The sequence below is a fragment of the Mya arenaria genome, chromosome 3 (assembly GCF_026914265.1).
Source record: "Mya arenaria isolate MELC-2E11 chromosome 3, ASM2691426v1".
NCBI lineage: Eukaryota > Metazoa > Mollusca > Bivalvia > Myida > Myidae > Mya > Mya arenaria.
The window spans coordinates 1461187-1480629 of NC_069124.1; the positions used below are offsets into that span (position 1 = coordinate 1461187).

Consider the following 19443-nt stretch of genomic DNA (forward strand, 5'->3'; position numbering starts at 1 on the left):
TGCGACAATTAAAAAACGTATATAGTAGAACATCGAATAAGTGAAGTTACAAGTGAGTTTTTCATTTAATGCAGTGATTGTTCTATTTGCTTTTTCAGATCTATGTCGTAAGTAAATTGGTAACAACAGGTTCATATTCATGAAAATGACCAACAGGTTCGTATTCATTAGAATGACCAACAGGTTCGTATTCATTAGAATGATCAACTGGTTCGTATTCATTAGAATGACCAACAGGTTCGTATCATTAGAATGACCAACACGTTCGTATTCATTAGAATGACCAACAAGTTCGTATTCATTAGAATGACCAACAAGTTCGTATTCATTAGAATGACCAACAGGTTCGTATTAATTAGAATGACCAACAGGTTCTTATTAATTAGAATGACCAACAGGTTCGTATTAATTAGAATGACCAACAAGTTCGTATTCATTAGAATGACCAACAAGTTCGTATTCATTAGAATGACCAACAGGTTCGTATTCATTAGAATGACCAACACGTTCGTATTCATTAGAATGACCAACAAGTTCGTATTCATTAGAATGACCAACAGGTTCGTATTAATTAGAATGACCAACAGGTTCGTATTAATTAGAATGACCAACAGGTTCGTATTAATTAGAATGACCAACAGGGTCGCATTTTTTAGAGAGATCAACAGGTTCGTATTCATTATAGAGACCAAGAGATTCGTATTCATAAGAGAGAAAGTACGAGGAGCAAATCAAATCACTAAACGTATCAAAGTCAATTTTGACATTATGTTTTGGGAACTCACAGAGATATCTTTCGAAAAAAAAAATTCATTCTGTCTGAAAGTTTAAAGTATGCAAATATTCATTGACTTACCCAACACCCTATATCTTATGTAAAAGTCACACATCTGATAAAGCCATAATTATTTATAAGCCATAGCAAGTTCATCTTATCAGTGTGTGTACAACACGTGATAATTACGTCATAATTGCTACGTCGAAAGGCAATAATTTGCTTCAAATGAACTTCAAACAAAGATAATCTTACTTTTGATTCACCTATTTAAATGAAACTTGGCGCAGTCTACGCCGCTTACATAGCGCCGCCTTCGGTCTTTTAATAGAGTTTGATTAAGAGTTTAGTTTCTTAAAACACTTTGACATACCGCCATAACCTGTTGACAAAACCGCCGCCTGGTATAGCACTGTCAAAACAGTATTTTGGAAGCAGATTTGTCGAAGTGTTTGAGGAAACTAATCACCGAATCTATCTTCGGCAATAAAACAAAGGCGAGACTCTTTAAGCGGCATAGAATGCCCTTTGTTCCATTCAAAATTGCGAGGAGAAGAAAAAGATATCTTTGTTTTAAGTCATTATGCACCAGTCAATTGTAACCACGCCCCCAGGCCCGGGGAATAGCGGGGACTTTGACTTTCGGCCCAGCCAACCCCAGCTAAAATCCCCGCCTTGCGGGGACGAGATGATGGAAAAATCCCCGCCAAATGCCCCCGCACCCAAGGTTAGGCCCATTCCCCGCTATATTTAGCGCGAAGACAAAGCCACTGCATTCACCCGGCACTGCGGGGCCACCTGAAAGGTAAAAACACGGCCCATTTCCCCGGCTATCCCCGATATACCCCCGGTCCTAAGGGCCGTGGTTACAATTGACTGGTGCATTATTCGAAGCAAAATGCTGCATTCTGACGTAGCATTTATGACGTCATTGATCTCGAGGTAAACGCACACTGGTTATCACTGGTACATTGTTCAATAAAATCGTATCTACGCTATTTCACAAAACAATGTTCTTCCAGCCATTACGACTACGACACAGTCGACCACTGCGGCAGCTGCAACGACCGCTGCTCCCGTGGACGAAGAAATAAACATCATCCCGATCATCGCCGGCATTATAGGTGCCATTCTCCTCATCGCCATTATTATCATCATTATCATCTGCTGCTGTTTAATAAAGCGGAGAAAACGAATTAAGGTAAATGTTGTACATGGAGTAGTTTCAACAGCTGCGCCGTTTAGTGCATTACCGGTCTTTAAGGACCGACTTGTCATTTTCGCGAAATCAACAAGGTATAACATTTTGTTTTTTGAGAATACAAATATTAAAAATGACGTAAATATTTCTACAACACTCGGATAGTTTCTAAGTATTTCAAGAACGTTTGGTGATCAGACGATAGCACGTGTGTTTCTCATATCAAGGAAGGAAATGCCCAAATATCCGTCAACCACCACTTTTAAGCATTTGTTAGTGAAGATGCAATACTTGACCATTTTCAGGTTTATATATTTTTTAATCATGTTTATGCAGGAAGAGGACGAGGAGTCGATACAGTCAAAAGGTAGCGATAGTCCACGGTCAAAGTCCCCCATTGACGATGACAAAAAGTCCTTTGACTCGGATTCGGGTATCGGGTAAGATGTGCATGTTTTCACTGGTTCGTAGAAATCGCTCATGGGTCAACATATCTTTATTATTTTGCGATGATGTCATAAATGTATACTAAGGTGGACATGTTGCAAGGGTTGGTGACAGATGCCAAATCTGCGACATATGAACACTAACCTTATTAAGCACAAGCTCAGGCGATGCATAAGACTTAACGTTAATTGTAATTATGTTGTTGCTTCCGTTGCGTCCGTTCGAAAAAATGTATTACTTTTGCATTGAAATAAGACCGCTGTCTGACTGTCACGATAATTTTAGCGATGTACGACAATGTGGGGCAGTATCAAACTGTACATACAATCAGGATCATGAAGACGCCGCGGATGTAATTGTTGTACATGGAATATGAACGCGCCATATTCATATCACGATACGAGATTATTCCTCTATTGCATCAGCTTCTTTGACATTAGCACGACATTTGTCGACAGTGATTCGACATTGTTCACATGAAAGATAGAATGCTACGATCGCCTATGAGTTACGACGGATTTGTACAACTGGTATGAGTTGTGTATAGTTAAAGGTGTGCATACAAATTCAATGTTTTTTGACAATACATTGGTTCTGTTATCGTGTAAAGCAAGTTCCTTTCATGCATTGATATTCAATTTACAAAACGTAGATTGTGCAGAATAAAGGTGATTGATTCTAAAAGCTTTATCAAATATTATAGCAATCCACCATGAATGTAACTCGTACACTATACACGTGTTGTTTTATAAATATTGTCGAAGTATCATGAGAATCCGTCATTACTCGGCGCAGTTTGTCGCAATCAGTCGTTATTAATTTGCCATGTTACGACATACTGTGTGGCCATGACTCAACATTTTCTTTTTGTACGGCGACTACAGGAAGACACTGTTTGGTATATTGTTGTAAGACCCTGTATGGGGAAGTTTCGATATTTTGATCGAGTTGCATTCCGAAGTTAGCGCAAGTCGTAGCAAACATCAGTGCTGTGTTAAACGTGTGGAATAAAGTAAGCGAAGAAAAAAATCACACAATTCCATAAACATGTACATTCGTGTGATATTGATTGCCGTTTTCACACAGTTTGTTTTGTTTCAAAAATGTTCTAGCCAACACCTGTGGTTTCTGTTCATTTCATTCCGCAATTTAAAATTCGGTTTGTGTTTTCTTTTAAAAACATTCATTCCAGTATGAAAAGTTAGCATTAATCTTCTTTGTCATTTGCCCATCTACCAGTGAGCCCCAGGAGACGCACCGCACGGATCACACGGGTGACCAAGACGACGACCAGCAGGTAACAGAATTCATCTTAGTCGGTGAAGGGGGAAAAGACGTAGATGACAAAAATTCTAGGCCGGGTTCAGGACAGGTACTTCCGTGTGCCACTTGCTACCCGTCAGGTCACGTGGGTCAAGCGTCGTCAATCACATTTCTTTACTCTTCAAACATGTGTGTGTTGTATGTGTCTATTGTCTGTTCTAGTTGTTAGATGCACGTATTTGTATAAAGTATAGAGCAGTTAGAACAAATATTACCCGTGTGCCTGGCACTGTCAATGTTAATAGTTTAGTGTTGACGACGTTTCGCCAAACGTGAGCTGGTGTTCATGGCAGGATTTATCTCCCTTATTTCAAAATTTTAGTTTTGCTTTTTGCCCTTGCACCACAAAATTATTCCCCACTCACTGCGAGTTAAACTGCCTTCGTTATTTGCAATATTGATTTTGCCGATAATCTTAACATCGCTAAATATGATTGATGTAGTTTGTATCTTTTTTATTACGTTTTTAAAATGATGTTTTATGTATGTACTTGGCCCAGATTAAGCATAAGGAACTTGCGTATTGTCCACACATTAATATAATATATGTACAACCATGCATTTCCATGTAGCATACACAAGGATTAGATACGATATATATCAGTTGTGAAAGGTATTGCATCGTCATCATGAACGTCTTTTTTGCAATCCTTGCTTTTCGTGCTTCCCTAACCTCATGCACTTGCTGTGATAATAAACGATATCGATTTTCACCTTAAACCACGAGTTATTTATCAGTTTGCACTGGTATTATGTCATATATAGTTTTGTTTTATTTTTTAATATCCCTTAAAATATCTTATCTACGTTCTATTCAAATACACTATAGCTATGTACATTTAATTCACCTGTATTTTCGCTCCATGATTTACCTCTTGCATTGTTACTTGTCACACGATTTCATGTATTTGTTTGTTTATTTCTATGTACTGGTTTTATCTGCTGTGTTTGGCTTGTTTGAAATTTGAGTAAACTATCGTTTTCATGAGATGATACATAAATATCAAAACATTTTGAATTAAAATTAACATATCTTGTATTAGATAAATTCAACCACTCTTTCAAACTCGAGGCTAAACTCAGACTTGATCGTATAATATTCCACCTGTACAAAGGAATCATTTTTCATACCATAAACCCCGACCCGAAATGTTTTTATTGTTAATTGCCGTATTTCATTAACTTGAAATTATTTACATATTGTCAATGGATGTTCTATTATTCTCCATAACCCTAAGATAAATACCCGCCGACTCGCTCCCTAAGTGTGTCTGTGGTTGCTTAAGCATAGAGACACTCGATTTCCAATTATATGATCAAGACGGATCAATTGAAAATCTAGTTTTATATTTACTTTAGATAGGTGATTCAATTTAATTTTCAATAGAGTACCGACTCGACTCTCTTTTCAACCGGTGTATGTAATATTAAATAATTACTTGAAGACAGTTGAAATTGTGTTACGTTATTGATGAGAAAGAAACTATTTGTGAATGTTTGGAGGTTGTTAAGTATTACAGTCAGTAAACAGAATGAAATGGGAAAAAATCCATTTGCTGTGAATTATTTATGAATTTTAAAAGCCTCTCATTAAGATGACTATGGAATTAGAGAAATTGTGACAAATGTATTGATATTTCAATGCAAGTTCATAAATGTCAGATATAGCTTTGAAAGTTCATGGATTAAATAGGAAATAATTCTTGGTTTCCGATTGATCGCATTTGTAACTTGAATTCTAATTGACAGTTGCATCATCTGAAAGATTGTCTGTTTATCTCGGGTTAGAGTACTCACGACTACAGGATTAATACAATCTGTTTTTGTTTTCACTCAACGAAAATAATCAAATTTGAGCGTTCAGTCAAACGCTCATGTTGTTCGCTAAAATCGGTGGATAATTAGCAAGCACTAGTGTTCTTGTTGAGCCCGTAAGGTGGTATTACAGCGATCCCGGATGTCGGACCTTCCGCCCAGCACCATCCCACCGGAAGAAGACATGCAGTCGCCCAGGGATGGCGAGGTACGGGCACATTTGTTTGTTTGTCCGCGCTCATGTAGGAGTATTGTGTATGTGTCTGGTGTTATTTTCTTATACAGAAACATGGTCTGCGAAAGTCCTATAAAACAGGTTTTGTAACTGCATAAGGTAAAATAACGTGGATGTCTTTCTTGCGGGTGTGGGCGAATGTTGACCAATTTAGTAAATAAAATTATATGATATAATATGTGGTCGGTAGGTCAAATAACAACACTACGACGAATGTCAATGGAAAGGTCGTAGGTCAACTCTAGATACTCCTTTCCATGAAAAACGGTCAAAAAGATGGCATATGTCACAGCAATATTATTTTGTTTTGAGTTGAACGTATTATTTCCAGAAATGTCATCATAAGATCAGAAACTATTGTTTGTGGGGTAACTTGAAAATGGTTTGTTTTGAATCAAATTAGATATCAAAAGACAAAGCATTGCCTTTTAAAAAAAGAGTTGCTAATTCAAAAACCAAAATGCCGGGGTTATCTATGTGCTTTTTGAATTATATCCAACCATATCCAACCATTTCTCTAAATAAATTAGCATGTCTTTTCGTTTCGATCGATGATACAGTTTTATGATGTCAATGTAGGACAAAAATGAGCCAATAGACGAAGAGGGGGAAGAGAAAGACGACAAAAAAGACGAGGATCCGGATTCTAGCAGAGTGGAGGAGGAGGAACCTGAACCGGAAGTGCCATCGGATGTGGAACCTGAACCAGAGCCGGTTGTTGAACCAGAAGCGCAAAGTGAAGAAGGAGAGAAGAGCGGAGAGGAGAAGGACGAGGTGAATGAGCCAGAACAAGACGAGGAACCAGACCAGAAGGTAATTGGCGCTGTTGGTCGTGCGACGGAGCATATTTGTACAGCACAGCGTGGGTTTTGTGTGGACGTTATCACTTATATGTTATCTTTGCAGTGTTTACTTATTGTTTGCGGCGATACTAAAACTAAACGATTTTATATTTACAGGAAACTATAGTGAGCACGCTCACATGCAATTGTTGCAGGATCCGTTACGGTTATGTTTTCATAAGGGTTAGGGTTAGCTGGTTTGGAGCAGTTTTAAGGTGAAATCACAGCAAGTCATGAGCTATTCTTTCATCTCTCTCCATAGTACACGTTGCACTTTTGCACGAATAGTGTTGTGCTTCATTGTGCATGCTTTAAGCTGTGTGATTTGTGTGCACCATTTAGGGAGGCGGGAAAAGCGTTATATTGGGTAAAGGAGGGAAAGGCAATCGAGGTAAAACTGCCCACAGTGGCAAAAAAGGCCAAGAGGGTCAAGAGTGTCAAGAGGGCCAAAATGGCCATCAGGGAAAGAAGTCCGGACATGATAAGGTGACACTATAGTGCTGGTAGAGGGAACGTGCTTCTCTTGTAGTTCACGCATGCCAATGTACATTGTACTTTAGTAGTGTATAAGGTAACTCATAACGTAAACATATACATATAAACTACTTGATATTTTTCCTGTAAACATATACATATAAACTACTTGATATTTTCCTGTAAACATATACATATAAACTACTTGATATTTTCCTGTAAACATATACATATAAACTACTTGATATTTTCCTGTAAACATATACATATAAACTACTTGATATTTTTCCTGTAAACATATACATATAAACTACTTGATATTTTCCTGTAAACATATACATATAAACTACTTGATATTTTTCCTGTAAACATATACATATAGACTACTTGATATTTTCCTGTAAACATATACATATAAACTACTTGATATTTTCCTGTAAACATATACATATAAACTACTTGATATTTTTCCTGTAAACATATACATATAAACTACTTGATATTTTCCTGTAAACATATACATATAAACTACTTGATATTTTCCTGTAAACATATACATATGAACTACTTGATATTTTTCCTGTAAACATATACATATGAACTACTTGATATTTTCCTGTAAACATATACATATAGACTACTTGATATTTTCCTGTAAACATATACATATAGACTACTTGATATTTTCCTGTGAACATATACATATAAACTACTTGATATTTTCCTGTTAACATATACATATAAACTACTTGATATTTTCCTGTAAACATATACATATAATCTACATGATATTTTCCTGTAAACATATACATATAAACTACTTGATATTTTCCTGTAAACATATACATATAAACTACTTGATATTTTTCCTGTAAACATATACATATAAACTACTTGATACATATAAACTACTTGATATTTTCCCTGTAAACATATACATATAAACTACTTGATGTTTTCCTGTAAACATATACATATAAACTACTTGATATTTTCCTGTAAACATATACATATAAACTACTTGATATTTTTCCTGTAAACATATACATATAGACTACTTGATATTTTTCCTGTAAACATATGCATATAGACTACTTGATATTTTTCCTGTAAACATATACATATAAACTACTTGATAATTTCCTGTAAACATATACATATAAACTACTTGATAATTTCCTGTAAACATATACATATAAACTACTTGATATTTTTCCTGTAAACATATACATATAAACTACTTGATATTTTCCTGTAAACATATACATATAAACTACTTGATATTTTTCCTGTAAACATATACATATAAACTACTTGATATTTTTCCTGTAAACATATACATATAAACTACTTGATATTTTCCTGTAAACATATACATATAAACTACTTGATATTTTCCTGTAAACATATACATATAAACTACTTGATATTTTTCCTGTAAACATATACATATAGACTACTTGATATTTTTCCTGTAAACATATACATATAGACTACTTGATATTTTTCCTGTAAACATATACATATAAACTACTTGATATTTTCCTGTAAACATATACATATAAACTACTTGATATTTTCCTGTAAACATATACATATAAACTACTTGATATTTTCCTGTAAACATATACACATAAACTACTTGATATTTTCCTGTAAACATATACACATAAACTACTTGATTTTTTCCTGTAAACATATACACATAAACTACTTGATATTTTTCCTGTTAACATATACATATAAACTACTTGATATTTTCCTGTTAACATATACATATAAACTACTTGATATTTTTCCTGTAAACATATACATATGAACTACTTGATATTTTTCCTGTAAACATATACATATAGACTACTTGATATTTTTCCTGTAAACATATACATATAAACTACTTGATATTTTTCTGTAAACATATACATATAAACTACTTGATATTTTCCTGTAAACATATACATATAAACTACTTGATTTTTTCCTGTAAACATATACATATAAACTACTTGATATTTTTCCTGTAAACATATACATATAAACTACTTGATATTTTCCTGTAAACATATACATATAAACTACTTGATATTTTTCCTGTAAACATATCCATATAAACTACTTGATATTTTCCTGTAAACATATACATATAAACTACTTGATATTTTTCCTGTAAACATATACATATAAACTACTTGATATTTTCCTGTTAACATATACATATAGACTACTTGATATTTTCCTGTAAACATATACATATAAACTACTTGATATTTTCCTGTAAACATATACATATAAACTACTTGATATTTTCCTGTAAACATATACATATAAACTACTTGATATTTTCCTGTAAACATATCCATATAGACTACTTGATATTTTCCTGTAAACATATATACATATAAACTACTTGATATTTTCCTGTAAACATATACATATAAACTACTTGATATTTTTCCTGTTAACATATACATATAAACTACTTGATATTTTCCTTTGATGTAATAGAAGGGTACGAACACTTACATTATTGTAAAATAAAAATACACACACAGCATATGTTTCATATCACACAACGCCAAGAAAAAGATCGCTTTAAGTGTTGTCCATGTAATGTGTTGTACAATATGTATCAAAGTAGTTGCATTATTTTATATACCAAAAATATAAATATATAAGTCATAATTTAGCATATAATAATAGATGAGGGTAAGTCTATACTATAGTATATTAAAGTAATTGTGGTAGAAAAAGAATTCTTTTACTTTTAAATTTTATCGTAACTTTTCAACTTTGCTTAAAATCTATATCTCGCTGAACATAGTGGAAGACGTTAATCTCCGTTCATGCTCTGAACGTTATTATAAAATGCGCGTGGAAGAGTTTATTATGAATTTGTGTCTTGATTTTCCAGGATAAGGCCGAGACAGATAAAGAAAGTTCGTGTTCGGATGTCGAGCAGGTACAGGACGTTATAATTATTTTGTTTCCGGTTTTCATGTCTCATACAACTGATATAATCAGAAGGCTTCTTCATACAGAAATATATTCTCACTTATTGCTTTGTTCCGTTTTCACCCAAATCCAACACGGTCATAAAAACCTTTTTTTTTGTTTTAGGATACAGAAAAAGAGAAAAAAAATGTCAAGGTAATAGCTTCTTGATATAAAATATTTGTCGTCTGGTCGTTACCATTGAACTCGAACATGTTTCCAATTTTTACGTAAAGGTCTGTACTCAGTATTTCTACGTTAACGTCTGTATTCAGTATTTCTAAGTTAACGTCTGTATTCAGTATTTCTACGTTAACGGCTGTATTCAGTAATTCTACGTTAACGTCTGTATTCAGTATTTCTACGTTAACGTCTGTATTCAGTATTTTTACGTTAACGTCTGTATTCAGAATTTCTACGTTAACGTCTGTATTCAGGAATTCTGCGTTAACGTCTGTATTCAGTAATTCTGCGTTAACGTCTGTATTCAGTATTTCTAGGTTAACGTCTGTATTCAGGAATTCTGCATTAACGTCTGTATTCAGTAATTCTACATTAACGTCTGTATTTTCGCTGTGATTACCATCACCCTGTTTTCAGACTTCTGACGAAGATGAAGGCGACGGAAGAAATCGTCAGGTGATTGGTGGCAAGAAGGGAAAATACTTCCAGGTAATGAACGCTACAAAATAAATATTTAGAGAGTGATATTAGTTCAAAATAACTGAAAATCAGAAGGGGCGTAAATAATCAACACAATATTGATAATTAGGTTAAAGTTAATTTATCTTAGAATTCGGTTATTTTTTCGTTAAAAACATTTGGGCATAAATTCTGATACAGTTGTTTTCTTCTCCTCAGCCGTCTGGTGCGTTGACTTCCGTGCTAGTATCACGTGACGAGGACGAACGAAAACGCCGAAAGCAGGAAGGTAAAGGCAAGCGACAGCGGATGAAACGCCTCGCCAAGAGGAAGTCTAAGAAACAAGGAAAAGGTTTGGGCTTTGTTTCGTGTTTTCATAATAAAACTCCTGTATACACTCTTATGAATTTAGTAATGGATTGCGACGAGATCATAACTCGCCTCTTGTCGTGTAATAGTAATAAAGAGGTCGCAATAATTATGTCGCATGACGTCGCACTTGTGACGTCATTTCTTGCCTGTTGACGGAAAATACTCTCGACGTCTAGAAACACCTGTCGTACAACCACCGTACACATTAACGCGTATTGTCGTATGTTCTAACCTGTTCTCGCCGTCAGATATTAAATGCCGAGTCATTGCGATAAAGTATGACACAGGGCGAATAATATTCATGCGGTATGCTAGTTCAATACCCTTCCATCGAATTAAGCATTAATGTTCAAAAAAACAACGAAAACAGGGACCAGTACCATTAAATCTAAACCACAATCCTATTTAAAGGCACATTTGGGTCGAGGTTAAACAAACATCAAGTTATAGTTATGCACCAGTCAATTGTAACCACGCCCCCCTCCCCCCCCCCAGGTCCGGGGAATAGCCGGGACTTTGACTTCCGGTCCAGCCAAGCCCGGGTAAAATCCCTGCCCTGAGGAGACGAACTGCTGGTAAAATCCCCGCCAAATGCCCCCGCACCCCAGGGACCTTAGGTTAGGACCATTCCCCGCTATTTTGGCGAACAGACAAAACCACCGCATTCACCCGGCACTGCGGGGCCACCTGAAAGGTAAAAACTCGGCCCATTTCCCCCGATATATACCCCCGGACCTGGGGGGCGTGGTTACAATTGACTGGTCATGACTGTACCCAGAGCGCTTCAATTTCAATCACGTGGGTGGTGCGTGGCGTCACGTTGTTGTTCCACGATGTGAAGGGTATCGTTCAAGTGTATAGCGTGTGTATAAATGAAGAGTCCGCACGGTAGCTATGTGACGGTTTAGCTCCGCCTCCTGGTTACCGCTCCAATATAGGAGTTAATGTATAGACATGAACAATGAAAACACTCTTCAAGATGGTATAACGAGAGACACACGCCACAGGACAACAGACACTACAACAATGGCAAATATTAGCAGATCAATAAAAGCTGAAGTAAGAACTAAGTAGCATTCAACCTCGCCCTAACATATATTACCAAATACGTGTAAATTTGAACATAATTTATACGCCTTATCTGAGCCAGCATCAACATTAAAGCAATGACGTGTAACACGTAAATTAACCTTAAGTACTCATTCATCACCTGCCAATGAATGAACAGAGTGCTGACTGCTACAAACCGTACGGCTGATTCCGGCAAACTCATGTTGTTCTTGTTTGAACCTTTTCTCGCCGCCCAAGATCAGGCACGAGTCTAACAACTACTAGTATACCCTACATTGTCATGCACCTGCCTTACGCATTGTCTCAAACAAGTATCGAAATGCGTTATTTTACCGACAATGCGCGAAAAGCGACACACGACATAGGATATTTTGGTTATTAATAATGTGAAACGCCTTGGACGTGTATAATAAAAACAAATAGTTTGGTATGCATTTAGTTCAAGTTTGTCTACATATAAGTATGCCTCAAGATATGTGTTAATATTGTCATAACTTAATCAAGTGTATGGATTGTTTGAGTTAGTGATGTGTGTGAAGGAGTAAAGGGGCGAATACAGAACAGTTATAAACAGTTGGGAATACCGCTGATAAGATATGTAAGAACATTATGAAGCAATTAAGAAGAAGAAAACAACGAACATTAGATAAAATACATATGTATGACAAAAACATTTTGATTGAAGGTGGTGGTTCTGACGAGGATTCTGACGTTAACGTCTCGGACGAGGAGGGTCGGGGAAGGCGAGGACCCCGGGAAGCGCCCTTCATGAAACAGTACGAGGATAAGAAGCACTTGGAACACGTGCTGGACGAGCAACACTACTGGAGCGAACCGGATGAGGACAAAGAAAACTTTGCCGTGCAGGATGTATGTACACTTATCTTCTGGCATAAAAATATTGTTCATTTTACGAATAACAAATAATAGAATATTCTTACTTCGATACTTCCTTTGGTAAAATAGCATGTTTAACATCAGTCGTAAGAGCTACTCGTTACAGTCGAATGTTTTAACAAGGTTGACTTTACCATACAGATTGAGTTGTCTTTTTAAACGCGATAATTTGCGTTAATCCTTGTACTAGTCAAAGTTAAAACCGGTATACTTATCGTTGACAATGTTTTTTGACATACAGGATAGGAGCAGTATGTTTACCGCCTCATCGTCGGATACAGAAGATGAAATAATCGGCCCAGACGGCAAACCTATCAAGGTGTATCGCTCCAAAAACGGCAAATACAGACACAGGGGAGAAGATGATCAGATAAGTGATGCGGACTCGGAAGAGGTTAGAATGAGAATGCTGAAACAAGTTGGCGGAGATGTTGGAGATTTGGACCAAAGCGGCTCAGGTGACGAGAATGATTTGGTGATTGGTGGTGGTAAAAAGGGAGCGATGAAAGAAGAGGTCGATCGAACCAAGTGGCAGGGGAAAGGCAAAGGAAGGAAAATACATGTCAAGGAAAAAGACGATGGGGGCGGCGGAGGAGACGGCGGTGGCGACGAAGGCGGCAGAGGTGGTAGGGGCGGCGGCAGAGGTGGGGAAGGCGGCGGGGATGGCGTTGTACAAAACGGTGAAGACGACCGACCGGGTCGGCGGAGAGGACTGTTTTGGTCGGACAATGACGGCGGGCTTTTGGATTCCGGAAGTGACATAGAGGGCATTAATATGAGCGACCGGGATAGCGGCCTGGATGAGGAAGAGGATATTGATGTGCTTCTGACGGATGAACAGCGACAGATGATCGTCAACATGCTGTTTGATGAGGACATGAATTTACGTCCACAATTTTACAGAAATGAAGACGGGCAGATTGTCGTAAGTTCATGCAAATTACTTAAAAGCAAATAACTAATTTTGATATATTTTTTTATATATATATACCATCTATAATACTATCTGTATCAATCAAGTTGGTTTATTGACATAAGTAGATAAATAAGTAACGCATATTAACATCTTCCCGTGCGTCGCTTAAAATTCTGAATGTTATTTATGTTGAAGAGACGTCTTGATGATACGATCGTGTACGATCCACACACTGGACGATTTACGTTCAGGAAAAGGCTCGGTCGACTCTTCAACGTTCCAAGATTGAAACGAAACAAAAAGGGCCGACCTACAGGGGTAATCATTTCTTACTTTCTAGACATGTAACTATGTTACACATTTTCTACCAGCTTGGCAATCATAAATGCAGGCTAATGTCATTGAAGTCGAGTTGATATATCAGCACTTTAATCTACATCGAACGCTGTTTACTTCTATTCCGAGCAAGAGTTATGGAGTAGTGCAGGTAGCGGCGATAATCTATCTCTTGCACATTTGTGACAATCATTCTCAAATATTATCTGACGCGTCATTGAGTCCGCCGCTAAAACAATTCTGAACGCACGTGGTCTTATACATTACAGGGTTTCATCGACGACGATTACGGACCAAAACAGCAGGAGAAACGGAAGGGAAGTAGCGCCCAAAGGAAACGATCACGTGGTGGAACCGGGGACAGCAAAACTACATCAGCTGACACGGTACGGGGGGATTTTGAGAGAATAGCGCATAGTTTTCGAGAGAATAAAGTAATGATTAAAACACTTCTTCGAGCAAATCATACGTATGATAAAAGGGGCGGCATGATCATATAAATTGAAAACGTACTGCCTTTGGTACGCCTAGGATTTATGTGGATAGGTAGTAGTTTATTTAAAATATATAAATTTAAATTGATCAAAACGTACATTAGTATTTTAAGAAGATGGACTATTTTAACAGAGACGTTCGCGGTCGGCAGCCCGGAATGTCGGATTCAGCGTCCCCGATGACGACCTGGAAATGCTGCAGGATGACCAACTCCTCTATAATAAACGGGTAAGCCTACAATGATGGAGAAGTTAGCCGTCGGAATTCTGTTGGCAAGTCGGCACATTGGAACGAATTGATTATTAGCATGGTTGTGTTTGTTTAATAAGGACCAATCAATAAACATTCTTGCCAAAGGTACATTATCAAAAAAGAATATAACAAATAGTGTATACATGTATTTGGCTACTGAATGTCTTTGTTTTAAGTATAAGCACTCATATATGTATTATCGTTTCAAAATTCGAAACCGAATTTCAATTTTTGAAAAGCAAACTTTCCTGATGCTTGTTAATCTTGTTTGTTTTTCTAGTTATGAGTTTTGTTAGTGCAACGTTGACAATATATGTATACTAGCGTGAAGACCTAACCATTGTTCAGCAGTATTTCTTGCCCAAAATAATGTTTCATTTCTGATGTCCATGTTTAGGGCCGACGAGACATACGGTCTGCTATCTTGCGGAAGCTACACAAAAGTCTCTTCAAAAAGAAGCGCAAACATGGCGGTTCACCGGAAGTGCTCCCTGACCTGCGCGTCAAGCGGGCGTGGGCGGAGGATATGGGGCCATTCCCGGTATGAACTCTAGATACAGTTCTCAATACTTATGTAATACTTAGAACTGTGAGAATATCGTGTTTGTTATATGCCTGGTATATATAATTAAAGCAATTCTTAAACTATCCTGGTACTTCGTTGATTGCAATGGTTGGAGAACTAGGTTATTTCCCGAGGAGCAATTAGTGGTCAGTTGTAGTTTTAGGCACGATGGTAATGTATTGATATATATGATGTGAATGCTTTGTTCGAATGTAAGTGCTGTGAGGGTTTGTTTATAGTCACAGAAATTGATTAAATTGGAAAGTTTACTTATGAAAATGGGTAATCCATATTGTCCACACCTCTTGAGGGTCGCCATGGTCGCTACGAGGCTTAATCTGGTTAAGTCAAGAGCGTCATTTGTCATCATTACCATTATTGCTGGTGCCAACATATTTGTTTTAACAAACATCCATCAGTGATATTGGTAGTTATATAAGTGCAATGTCAATTTCGTGACTTCTAGGGTGGACAGTTCCCACATCCGCCTCCTAACCCCATGAACACAAGATGGGGCCGGGGCGGCCCTAACCAGGGATCCCCGTGGGCAAACCGGAAGGGTACCGCGGGCGCCGAGCAACAGCAAATGTACCGGGAGGGACTTGAAAGTGACAAGAAGATTTTGGAGAAGCTGAATAGCCAAGAACGTTAGTAGAATAACATAGAAGAAATAGCTGATATATTTTCTTTATATTATGTTCTGTAAACTTTAAATAAAGAAGTTTTCATTCTATCAGAGAGCGTAACTAAATGAATGTTTCGATAAAATGGTAGTTTTTTACAATCTGAGTATTTAATCAGCTTTTCAACGAAAACCGGGTTATATAAAAGACGATGGGTTTCAGCGGGCGGGCTGGAGGACGTTTGGTAGGTACCGCTTAATAACTTTACTTAAGAGTAATGTAAAGCGAGGCACATAACTTAGTTAATATGAAGCAAGCTTACGAGGTGACGTACGTTGGAGTTGCATTTGGGAGTTTAGAAATCAGGATCTTGGTCACTTTTACTTAAAATGGAACGCTCAATTATTTTAGATAAGGGTGGCGATTAGACGAGTGATGTAGCTTAAGCCTGTCTCACACAGAACACACGACTTATACGGTTGGCCACCCGTGTAAACATACAACCGAGCCAACCGTGGCCTTATCCGAGTTACACTTGGGCCATTCGAGTGTATCCGTGAAAGCCGTGTATGATTTTTAAAACTTTTAAAAAAAACTGGCACGGGTGCCATGTCCGTGTATGATCGTATTAGCGATCGTACAAGACCGTGAGAGACCGTGTGAGACCGTACGAGACCGTATATACAACCGCACATGAAGTCCACTCCACGAGTGAGCTCAACCGTGTCAATATCGTATATAAATCGTATGGAATCGTGTGAAACCGTTCCCAAGTCCTACATCCAACACCCGGATTAACACTCGAATGTCACACGATCACCGTACGATTCACACGAGTGTACACACGGTTTTATACGATCGCCATACGACCAATACGGTTTCATACGATCGCCATACGACCAATACGGTTCAAGTACGAATTATACATGGTCAAGTACGACCAGACACGGTCTCTACGTCTGTACAAAGCTCGTGTATGATCAAACAGCACTCGAACACAACAGAAAACACAACTACCTCCTGCCACCTTGAAACAACAGAGTACTTGCTACATAATGCCTCCAAAGAAGAAGGTCCCCAAAAGAATCCCCACCATGGAAGATTCTACCAGCGAGAATACAAAAAGGGCTACAAAGGCCCTCCGACCACTTCAACCTGTTGACCCTTCTGGCCAAAATAATCTCAATGTCTATCAGTCTTATCATGATTTCTAATTCCCTTATTCTGTCATCTCCATTTTTATAACTTCTCTGTTGAAAGTTCGAAAATTTATCAAGCCAAGCCATCAAAACGAGTCAATTTATATCAAAACATACACGAATGTGTGATAATTCGAGCATAACTCGAACAAAAGTCGGTGGGACCGTATGTAAACCCTGTAAATGTCCAGTTAATCGAGTAAAAGTCGTGTTTAATCGTACTAGGCCGTAACAGACCGTACTAGACCGTACTTGGAACCGTACAACAATCGTATGAAAATCGTTTGCAAATCGTGTTCAAACCGTGACAAACCTTGCTTGACCGAGTATATCCGTGCTTTGTTCGTACATACTCGTGCTACATTCGAGTCTAAATCGTACTCACTCATGCCCAGGCACGGTTGGAGCTCAATACTCGTACCAGTGAACCCGTGTATAACCGAGTATACCGTTTTGGAACCGTGTGCCCAACCGTGTTCTGTGTGAGACAGGCTTTACTAGCGTCACAAGTTTAGTAAGGTTATCATTTAAACCGGGTTTCCTCACATTACGGTTTCTTGTTTGTGTTTAATTTTACCAATTAAAAAAAAATGTATGAGTTGCTTTGTTGTTTTCCTCAGGCCCGCCATGGGAAAGGCGAGAAGCATTCGTTGATGGAGAGGAAAATGGTGAAGACGAAAGGCAACAGGTACTGGGCTCCATGGCGATTGAAATGAACGTTAATGGAGTTTATTTATTTGATGTTTTACATCATTTTTAAGTAAATGTTTGATTTGAGTTTAGTCCTTTGTTATAATTGTTGCATACGTATCAAAATGAATTAATTAAATCCAGACGTTACAACATATTTATTTACAATTTAAGTTTGCCTGTTGGTGTTTTTTCACAGGGAAGATTCGCTGATGGGCCTCACGGCCACCAACACGGGCAATCCTATTATTCCGAGGACGGCCGCTTTGTTATTAGGGAACGCGGCTGTCCAGAACTTCAGGTTTACATGTATAGTGCTACACAGTCTGGAGAAACGTTCTTTTTAATTATTAAACTGAAGCAGACTCTGTTAGAGATGTATACTCATTTCAACATATTCTTTAGAATACAATAAATGAAAACGAAATATTTAATTGATTCCATTGTGAATGATCACTGTTCTTATATATGCTTGCTTTTTAATAAAGGCACCCAAGGTCCCGTTGTTCACGATCATCAGGCGTCCTGGTGACTTGGAGCGGGTGGAAGGCCGGGATACCGAGGAGCCCAACGGTCGTGCCGTCCAGTCGGCGCCCCTCCATCTACAGGAGTACAATCAGGATGAGGGAGACGACTTCCGGCAGAACAACGACAGAACTGCGTAAGCCTTTGTATCATGAATTGTTTATAACGTTCAACTTCCTGCTGCTGTTGCTAGTTGATCGAACTTTTCCCAATCAAAACCCACGCCAATTACATACATATAGCTGAACAGCTACCTTTACGCGGAATTTAATCATGTACGTAAATAATACATTTTTACCTACGTTCTATCGTGCATATATTTTGGACAATTCATTTGAGCCATATTCAATGCGCGTCTATGACTTGTTTACTTTCCGCTGCAGACACACGTCAGAAAACAGCCTATTTGCGCGTAGCCCCGAGGGGAGCCAGATGACCAGCATTGATAACAACCGCCTGAGGCGCCTTTTGGAGGAACTGTATGCCGACAAGAAATACTTTGACAGATACGTCCAGCTAACAGGTAACTGTGGTCATGGAATTCATAGTCCAGCTAACGGAGTTCAAGGTCACCTTATAAAGTAATTACATTGAACTTATCGAATGTTGGTTCAGCTGAACGGAATTCAGAGTCATCTTTTCAAATTCAGAACCAGCCAATGGAATTCACAGCCACCATCCGGAATTCAGCCGGATCAGTATACGAAATTTAGGTTCAAATTCCGGTTAAGGTTAATGAATTATGCCGGGTCAACCT

The 19443-nt window shown here is 37.8% G+C and overlaps 1 protein-coding gene across 1 annotated transcript in view; it reads left to right on the forward strand.

The window, feature by feature from the left end:
- LOC128227970 (uncharacterized) overlaps positions 1 to 19443 on the forward strand; it is a 48672-nt gene that overhangs the window by 28331 nt on the left and 898 nt on the right. Inside the window, exons 8-28 of the mRNA XM_052938962.1 lie at positions 1798 to 1976; positions 2313 to 2416; positions 3663 to 3795; positions 5695 to 5769; positions 6376 to 6609; positions 6981 to 7124; positions 10024 to 10071; positions 10230 to 10259; positions 10704 to 10775; positions 10965 to 11097; positions 12874 to 13058; positions 13327 to 14010; positions 14197 to 14319; positions 14607 to 14723; positions 14965 to 15060; positions 15482 to 15625; positions 16116 to 16296; positions 18092 to 18159; positions 18361 to 18462; positions 18650 to 18822; positions 19070 to 19209. Coding sequence (XP_052794922.1) covers positions 1798 to 1976; positions 2313 to 2416; positions 3663 to 3795; positions 5695 to 5769; positions 6376 to 6609; positions 6981 to 7124; positions 10024 to 10071; positions 10230 to 10259; positions 10704 to 10775; positions 10965 to 11097; positions 12874 to 13058; positions 13327 to 14010; positions 14197 to 14319; positions 14607 to 14723; positions 14965 to 15060; positions 15482 to 15625; positions 16116 to 16296; positions 18092 to 18159; positions 18361 to 18462; positions 18650 to 18822; positions 19070 to 19209 — 3165 coding nt within the window. The remainder of the gene's footprint in view (positions 1 to 1797; positions 1977 to 2312; positions 2417 to 3662; positions 3796 to 5694; positions 5770 to 6375; positions 6610 to 6980; positions 7125 to 10023; positions 10072 to 10229; positions 10260 to 10703; positions 10776 to 10964; positions 11098 to 12873; positions 13059 to 13326; positions 14011 to 14196; positions 14320 to 14606; positions 14724 to 14964; positions 15061 to 15481; positions 15626 to 16115; positions 16297 to 18091; positions 18160 to 18360; positions 18463 to 18649; positions 18823 to 19069; positions 19210 to 19443) is intronic.